Below are 9,678 nucleotides of genomic sequence, written 5' to 3'. Positions count from 1 at the left end.
GTCCCATAAGCAAAATTTTATCTTTTTACTAATTCAGTTCCTTTAAATTCTTAATTTTTAGTGATTTTATTTTTCATAAATCAGGTCTATTATTGAATTTTTCAACTATTTATCGACACCTAATCTATATTTACAACTACTTCTATCTAGCCTACAAATAACAACTCTTTAGATTCCAACATTTTCTTGAGGACTTTTATAATAAATTATCACTATTCTAATTTTGGTATCATCTTATAGCTGTAAAACAATTTCATAGAAAAAAAAACTTATATATTTGATTAAAGATAGTGATCATGCATAAAAATGGTAAACTCTTATCATCAATAACATAAAAATTGCATAAAAATTTAACAATAAAATAAATTGTAATTATTAAAATTCAAACTATCTGACATTGCTATTATTAAAATTCTTATTGACAATGCTATTATTAACACATTCAAGTGTCACAATACATATGAATAAATACTCCTCAATTTTTTATTCTTAAACAAAGAACTCAACAATTTTTTTTTGAAAATCCATAATAAAAACCTATGCAGATTTGATTTTTTCATGCTAGCATGTGAAGCAAGTGGGACAATGATTATCTTTATCTGGGAGAGAGAACGGAGCTCTCTACTGTTGCCTCTGAGAATTGTACATTAATTGGATTGCAATTACTGTGGTCCACTAATTCATCCTCTCCCCTGTCTATCGTTTGTTGTAGTTTAAGAGCTTCTTTCAGTTCCCCAACAACGTGGGTCATATTGGGTCTGTCATTATTTTGCTCCTCTGTACACGACATTATTAGTTCTCCAAGCTTACACATTGCGCCCAGGTGTAAGTTATCCACTGCATCTTTATCTATCAACTTCTCAATATCTCCTCCACAAATTGTCAACCTTGACTGCAACAACAGAAATCAATATCGTTAAAATAAAACTGCACCAAGTGTTTGCTTGACCGAATAATTTTCTTTGTAGTACTGTCCTTGTGCTTACTGAGCATAGAATGTTGATCATTTCATTTGAGCTATTCATATAAAGAGGCTTTTTGCCCGACATGATCTCTAAAATCAAAATGCCAAAGCTATATACGTCGCTTTTCTCTGTTAATTGCCCAGTGTTCGCATATCTGTGAGGGAAAAATAATGAAATCACTCTCAGCATCTGTGGTATAATTTTGTTTACAAATATCAACAAAAATATAAAATAATAATAGTAGTAGTTAATTTACTGGGGATCAAGGTAGCCGAATGTGCCCTTCACATTCGTTGATACGTGAGTTTCTTCACTAGCTGGCCCATTCTTTGACATCCCAAAATCTGCTATTTTTGCTTCCATTCTCTCGCTTAGCAATATATTGTCTGCTTTGATATCTCTATGAATTATGGGAGGATTGCATCCAGAATGCAAGTACTCCAATCCTGATTATCACATCCATTTGTCGTTATATAAAATCAAATTTTAAAAAATTGTAAACTGTATCAATGAATGGATTTACCTTGAGCTGCATTTAAGGCTATCTCTAACCTCCTTCCCCAGACAAGGCACCGCTTTGCTAAAGACATTCCTGCAAGCATGGAACTATATGTCAGTCCAATACAAAACTTACTTCCTATTTTTGTTATCATGGTTTACCAAGCAATTTTTATTTTATTTTAATGTAGTCATAATTATATTATGAAATTTTATATTTAGAGGAAAAATAAAATAGTAGGATACTTGCGTTTGCATGAATCAGTTGGAATGGCTTAAACATCAAACATTCAGCTTAATTCCTAAATTAAAAGTGTTAAATAATCAAAGCTGACTTTTTTTTTTTTTCAAATTTAATTCTTCTCTTAATGTGTAATATTTAAGAAAGGCTCAAAAAGTTTCTTGAAAGACCACTATCATTACCATATGTTTTAATGCAAATGTTGCTTTTATTACATAGATAATATCCTTGTTCAGTACTAATTTTGCTTTTATTACATAGATAATATCCTTGTTCAATACCGATTTTAATTAAGATTTTGCTTTCGAAGTCATTTATGTCAATCATCAGAAAAAAGAAATGGAGCAGAACATTGCCATGCAGAAGTCCATTCAAGCTTCCCCTGGACATAAACTCGTAAATCAATATTCGGTGTTCTCCTTCGCAGCAATACCCAAGTAAAGACACAAGATGTTTGTGGTGTATCCTCGAAAGAAACACAGCCTGCAAACATATATTTATGTAAGAACGAACTGTTGATCCATGCTCGAATTCCTGTTATAACTCAATTTATCAGAGAAACATACAGACCTCCGTAGTAAATTCATGCGTTCCCTGGTTAGATGTTGCTGAACATAATTTGACGGCCACTTCTGGTCCGTTGTCTAACTTGCCGTAGAAAACAGGTCCATATCCTCCTCGCCCAATCTGCCTAGAAAACTCACTAGTCATTCCTCTTACCTCTTCGTAGTTATAAACTCTGCAATTTGGTTCGATTACCACTTGCGGCGTTGACGTTGGGGAAACCAGGGATTCTGTAGCGTGACAATATTTTCGTTATTGAAAAGGATTACATACTATAAACAAGCGAACCATTTGGCTTAAACATTGAACATTACACACTAAACATTACACAGTAACAACTGATTTCTAAATAGTCAATGTCGACTACCTCTTGCTTTGCTGCTTCTAAAGTTTCGGCGCATATAAAGGAGTGCCATGCGTAGGGACTTCATTTTATAATAGACGACAAATACTCCTGTCAGTATGAAAAAGCCAACAACAGCCAAACCGATAATCATTCCTTTGCTTGTGGGTTTCCTTCTACAATAATCATGGCCTTCGTAACAGAGATGCACATTTCCCGAAAGACTACAAAACAAATAAATTTTAAATCAGATAATTACGAAACTTTGGGTTTAAAGCAGAAATAAAAGTTTCGACAGAGGGGAAAATGACCCACAAAACTGAAATAAAAAGTCCTTATTCGTAATGGGTTTTTGTTGACTTAACCTGAGAGTCAGGTTCTTGTTACTTTTCAAAGCTGCGGGCACTGTTCCTCTGAGGTCGTTGTTCTCCAAGTCACTGAAATCAATGTTTCATTCATTCGCAAAAGACATTCAGATTGAAGAATCACTATCATCTACCTGAGTTCTGTAGCAAGTAAAATAATTCCCTCGACATATAAAATAGTAGAACAAGTAGGAGAACAGATAATACACAATTTTAAAATTTCAAGGAGATACTCACAGTTTCTTCAAGTTTGTCAGACTAGCGAGCGATTCAGGTATTGTTCCGCTTAAACTGTTGTCGGACAGATCACTGGAAAAACATACATAGAATTTTCTTATTGGGAGCTTTAAGAAACACGTAATCTTCTTTTGAAAATTTCTTCTTAAATGAAATGTAAAAACATAATAGAGAATTCTAGAAATTCCAGATTCCTGAATAGGGTTAGGTAAAATTAATATTTAGGTTTGTAAAGTTCTAAAAGTCATTTGTGTTTAGATAGTTCTGGAAAACTCTATTTGTTTTAGCAGTTTTGAGAAATAATCAAGGACTCTATAGATAGAGGCAAATGTAATTAATTCCAAAAATGTAATTGATATGAGAAAGTTAATGAAATATATTAGTGCAACAGAACTTTGAAATTTTTTCCATTTTTAATTTATTTTGTCCATCCACCTTTCACAAGATATAGGAAGAAGAAAAATATAAGATTAACGTGGAACTTGGAAATATGTAAGGCCTATAAAACATTACAAACTGATCCAAAAACTTAGACATCTTGAATGGAGTGTCTGTGAGAATGGTCTGCAGGTCATTATGCAAAAGCAAATAGACAACACTTTCCTTATCAAATGTTTTAAAAATAGGCAACTTATCGTTCAGCAGTTAAAGTTGATTTTTTTTTCTTTTAAAAATATTAAATGTCATTTTTATATTACTTAAATATTGGAAAAAAATATTATTTTAACAAAAACATTTAGAAAATAGAACTTACATAATCTCCAATGCTGTCAATCTGCTAATTTCAGCAGGAATACTACCTGTTAAGCCTTTTTTTGAGAGATTCCTGAAGAATGCACGATAATAAATGCCAAATTAAGATAGACACCTTTAAATAACTCAACAAAATATAAATTGTAAGTGTCACTTACAGAATCACAATTCTAGGTGATACATCGTCATTGCAAGTCAACCAATCCCAGGAGTATTGTAAAGGCAAGCACGGATCACCGGCATATGTATAGTTTATTTGTTGTTGAATGATGCTTAATGCTTCCACTACAATTTCAAAAAAGTTGAATCAGCTTCTATATTATAACTAAAATGATAGTCTAATCTAAATCATCATTTCTTCTAATATGAAGATTCTATACCCATCACATTCAATGATAAATTTTTAGCATTGCATCGAAAACTATCTACCAAGGCATTCAATCATGGGTTCTGGAAGTTAAAATATCTGAAACAGTCTAGAAACGAATGAAGATAAATTTTGTAGAACCAACTCAGTGTAGTTACATGGACGAATAACAAAAGTAACAATTATTGAGAGATTTTCAAAAAATTATAAATACAAAAATTATAGAGTTAGTACCGCGAGTTATCAAATCCAAGCCTGTAGTCTATGTCTCTACAAATGAAATAATCAATCACTCATGAAATGTTTTTCTTTGTGTGCTTTTTATAAAAAGGAATTAGCAAATATTGTTTTTCAAACAGTAACATTTTCAACCAAAGGCAAACTTGGAGCCTAAAATCTAGAATAGAAGTGAATCAACATATCAGATTGTAGATTTATTTTTAAAAAGTAACTATCGTTCATGTGATATTTGAAGAGTTGAATTGCATACCATCTGATGTAAATGTTCCTTGCTGATGCTGAGCCTTTTGGCGATATGATTCCAAAGCACTTGTTAATGGAGATAAAGTGGAACGATTTGTTGCTTGCAAACTAAAGGCCATAGTATTAGTAATACCATAAGGTATGAGGACAGATATGTTTGATGACTGGAGATAAATAGGCTGTATAGGATCATCATTCAGCTTGTTACCATCCAGATACAAGTCAAATTCTCGAACGTCAGTTGCACTCAAATCAGGTTGCACTTCTGAAAAATACATACAAATGTAAAGGTTTCCGTTTCGACTACTATAGCGATGGGGTAAATCCATCACCCTGGAAGAGCTAGGGTAGCTTGTTTCCGCTGTTTGCATGACAAGAGATGGAGGTTGGTCATTAGCCACACCCATTGATACTTTCATTCCAGTTGTAATATTTGGGAAGTCTACCGGACTAGGAGACCAAAGCCTATCAAATGGATCATCTGGATATCTGATCATTCCATATACAATGTTAGGCACTTTACAAATCGCGAAACAGGGGGAAACAATACAACACTAAATTTTTTCTAATTTACAAAGGAAACAATATTAGGAATATCTCTTTTAAAATTGTGTATTTCATCGACAATTATATAGATTTTTTTGCATTGTAGAAGGAAAAGGGTATTGGCTGAAATGTAAACTAAAACGTAATTCGTATTCTTACAAGGGGAACACAAGGGAGCTAAAGCGCTATTGTTGAGACTGTTTAATCTCAACTTTGTGGAATTATATAGAAAGCAAACCTGACATCCTTGTCTAGTACTTGTGCTCCAAAGTTGCTGTACTCGAGCCTTAAGAGCGAATTAGCTTGATCGGCAGGCCAGTACATGCTTTGATTAAGGGGTCGCAGTTCCAAAGAAGAAATGACAGGCAATAAATCACTTTCATTGACTCGAACAAGGCAAACATGTGTAGGATCGAAATTTGCCATTAAAATGATTTCCTTTTCAATAACATATGTGGTTGGATTGGGAAACGACACGCCATCCCAAATGTCAGCGTCCAAAAGGAGCATAAACTGGGGAAGCATGTTGAGATTGTCGTAGTTCCCATAAACAAATGTTCCGCGGAGTAGATATTTTCTTCCAATCTCCGCTGGCAACTGGTAACAACTTTTTCTTCTCTCTGGAAAGCTTCGGAGCGTGTCCAACTGCCTTGATGTTCCTTTTCCAGGAATTGTATTTGAAAGATTCCATTTTTGTCCAGAATTGATGTAAGCGTCATCTGGAATCCAGTGTATTCCGGCATCATCTGTGTAGTTTTCACTGCCTCCACAATCGAGGCTAATGAATCCTGCAAACATTCATCAATGTTATTAACAAATGTTACAGATTTGCATCGCTATATATAGCTAGGAAAACGCTAATCACGCATTTCCTACTCACCGGGCTGAGTAGATACAGGAGAAGCAAAAATTGCAGCCACTATCAATAAACCAAACATCTTCCGATTCATTATGAAGAATAACTAACTAATCTAAATCATTCTTCTACTCTCAAGTATAAATAAGTCGTAATAGATAAGTACAAAACAATGTTCATTACGTATAAACCAAAGAAAACAATTTCTTGGCTATGTCTTGCCATTGATGTTTCCTGTAAGTTTTCAGATTGTTTTTGAGTTCACAATGTTGTTTCATGTAAGCATCATGCCGGCTCATTAAAGAAAACAATTCCAGATCATTATCAAGAGCAATTGCCATATTTCAATAAATAAAGAGAATTAACTGAAAATAATTTCTTGACTAATCTCTACCTTTATCGGTGACTATAACTTGACGAGGCTATCTAGTTAGTTCTGTAATTAAAAAATGGGCGACTGTAACTTCTTTATCTGGTATAGTTTATGGAGTTTGACATGACATTGAGTTTCCTTTTAATAGTCCTTTGCACCCATGCTAAATTCTAACACAAATTCCAAATTATTAACGACTATTCCATTATTATTAACGATTATTCCATTGACCTTTTTAAACGTTAATGTGAGCCGTACAACAATTACAAAGGCTTCATTCTCTTTCCATAATAATTATGGTTAATACATCAAGTTTAGACTTGTTTTACATGGCGAAGTTTACAATGGTTCTATTATTGGGATCATCTATTTGAGCTGTAATTAGATGTAAACAATGAAATGCAAAAGTTCAAATTCCATTGACCTTTTTAAATTTTAATGTGAGCCCTACAACAATTACAAAGGCTTCGTTCTCTTTCCATAATAATTATGGTTAATACATCAAGTTTAGTCTTGTTTTACATGGTGAAGTTTACAATGATTCTATTATTGGGATCATCTATTTGAGCTGTAATTGATGTAAACAATGAAATGCAAAAGTTCAAATGGAAGCAACATTCACATAAAACAATAACGGAAATAAAATAATTCTTTCTTTGTTATGTGAATGTTCTTTAGGGTTCTTTTGTTTGCTGGAATTGGGATTGTAAAAAATCATCATTGAAATTTTGAATGTTTGTGTTACAAAAATGAAATTCAAATATGGATTTGTTAATTTCAATGTAACCTCAAAACCAACATTTGAGTCCTCCACCTAAATAGGTAGAATTCAAAAATCAATTCCAATTGCACTTTAATAAAATTGGAAGTAAATGAAAAAAAAAAACTTTCTAAAAGACACTTCTCATATGCATTACAGATTTCTTTCACACCTTTTTGTTTTAGAATCTATTTAAGGCACATCAATGCTATTGAAGAGCTAGGACATTGTTTGTAGGAAGGTTATGGAGTCAGAAAGAGCGTTGCAAGAGGTAGGACTTTTCTGGTCAAGTTGGCTTTTGTTTGCTCCAAATCTCAATAAAAGAACTTCCATTTCCAACACTCATTGTTAGGATCCCGGCTAAGGAATCTTCATTGGAACACAACTTCAGAACTAGTAGATATATTTCCTTTTCTTCAAAGTGGCCTTACTTTTGAGCGATTTCAAATGCAACCACTATAAAATTTTGGCAAATAATGACTAGCTGATTAGAACTTTTAATCACAAGACTAAAGAATTTAGTCACATGATTAAAATCGATCAATTTATAGGTATAAGTGACTACTTTGGTCATCAAGTAAAATCATAAGGTTAGACAAAGATAAGTGAATAAATAAATGATTAAATTAATGACTAAATAATCGGTCACTAATAATTGATCACTCAAATAATAAATTATCGATGATTTTTTTAATCATATTTTTAAAAAAATTTAAAAGATTTTATTTCTTAGCAATAGAAATTAATATATTATTACAAGATAACTTCCTCCAATGTCCTCTCAACTAATATTGAACAGATATGATCTCAAAATCATAGTAATTTGTACTTAAACTCTTTAAATTCTATCTTTTACTCCTCAAACTTTATTTATGCATTAAGTAATTTAGGTAAGAGTTGCTAAGTTAATAGAACATTTGATTTTATTAAAAAAATGGAATTATCTTCCTCCCAAGTTTTTTCTTTCTAGGATTATAAAATATGCATAATTTGTCTATAGTCACCATGATCATGCCAAAATAAGATCTTTATAATTAGGTATAGACAAAAAATTAATATCTTTTAAAAGCTTATGTCTATAAAGACAAAAACTAGGCCACTGCATTTTTGTTCATTTATACAAGAAAAAAATGCATTTCAAGATTCACATAATAACTACTAATATATACAAAAAAATGCTTTATTTTAAAATTATTACATGATTCAACCTAACAAGTCTTAAAAAAAATTTTAATTTATATTAAATATACAATAATTTAGACTTTTATTAAATGATTATAAAAATAAAAATAAAATAGTTATAATTTTTAATTTAGAAAAAAGTTAAAATACTTTACTATAAAAATATTCCATATATATATATATATAGACTCACGAATAAATATAGTAAAATTTTAAAATCATTACAAATAGAAAATCAAATAATAGAAATATATGTCATTATATATTATATTAAATAATTTAATCTAAGAATTCTTAATAAATAACTAAATTTATATTAAAATATATAATAAATTAAAAAAAAATTATTTTCTTCTTAGTAAATAATTTTTTAAAAATATACATGCGAATAAAGTTTAGATTATAAATATCAAAAAATGGTATACAAGTTTTAACTTTTAACAATTCTTATAAGATTCTAAACTTAAACTTATACATATATGAATAAATTCTCAATTAGAAATATATAAAAACTCATATACTTAGTATGTTTCTAAAATTATATTAAATATATTTCAAGTTCAAAAATATTTAGACTCTATCACTTAAATATATATATGAATATAAATAAAAAATAAAAATGTAACAAATAATTTATAAAGTTCTCATATACAATGTGGAAGTAGAAAAAAACTAAAAAGTCATTATGATCATCAAATTCTGCTCAGATCTAGTGCAAAATCTGAGTGCACGTCTGTGCATAAGAAGATAGCTAAAGAGTTGTTATCAGTATTGTTTGTTATTGAATGTGATCTATTTGATTTGCTATAGAAGCACATTTATAATCTCTTTGTTTATTCATGATTTGATGAGTTTGTGTTTTAATATTGTTGAAGATCCAATCTATCCACCTCCCAGATGTAGAGCAAGGAGCGAACACAGTACTTGATGAGTTTAGAAGTCATCATTGCCAGTTTTGAGAATCTGTGATTTTACAGAAGTTCGCCAATGCTGCCAATGCAAGATTTCGAAGTCTAGGGTTTTTCACCAATACAAGGATCTCAGATCTATTGATTAAGAACATGAAAAATAAATCAAAAGCCTCAAGCCGAAAATGTCACGGCCATCAAAGAAAGGTCTTATCATTTTATAGATTTATATTTATG

The 9,678-nt window shown here is 31.1% G+C and overlaps 1 protein-coding gene across 1 annotated transcript; it reads right to left on the bottom strand.

Annotated features, from left to right (window-relative positions):
- Positions 1-595: 595 nt before the first annotated feature.
- Positions 596-6,300, bottom strand: LOC149563030 (putative leucine-rich repeat receptor-like protein kinase At2g19210). The gene is made up of 14 exons (XM_089828053.1): positions 6,243-6,300; positions 5,601-6,150; positions 4,824-5,305; positions 4,125-4,251; positions 3,968-4,039; positions 3,214-3,285; positions 2,977-3,048; positions 2,636-2,835; positions 2,275-2,498; positions 1,986-2,187; positions 1,489-1,557; positions 1,222-1,411; positions 987-1,119; positions 596-892 (listed from the first exon to the last, which is right to left on the bottom strand). The coding sequence occupies exons 1-14, from the start codon at positions 6,298-6,300 to the stop codon at positions 596-598; spliced, it is 2,748 nt and encodes a 915-aa protein (XP_089684179.1).
- Positions 6,301-9,678: the final 3,378 nt, after the last annotated feature.

This window comes from Cupressus sempervirens, chromosome 4 (genome assembly GCF_028749045.1).
Source record: "Cupressus sempervirens isolate cs-2001-9-10 chromosome 4, ASM2874904v1, whole genome shotgun sequence".
In the NCBI taxonomy this organism is placed as follows: domain Eukaryota; kingdom Viridiplantae; phylum Streptophyta; class Pinopsida; order Cupressales; family Cupressaceae; genus Cupressus; species Cupressus sempervirens.
Note: the sequence above shows the minus strand (reverse complement) of the source record. Positions and strands in the feature narration are given on the sequence as shown.

Bases quoted from the DNA above. Each gene is read 5' to 3' on its own strand.
- LOC149563030 (XM_089828053.1), bottom strand. From the start codon at position 6,300: ATGTTTGGTTTATTGATAGTGGCTGCAATTTTTGCTTCTCCTGTATCT. The intron at 5,306-5,600 runs GTTTGCTTTCTA...TGGAATGATCAG, and splicing joins GTACTAGACAAGGATGTCAG to ATATCCAGATGATCCATTTG. The intron at 1,412-1,488 runs GTAAATCCATTC...TGTGATAATCAG, and splicing joins AGCCTTAAATGCAGCTCAAG to GATTGGAGTACTTGCATTCT.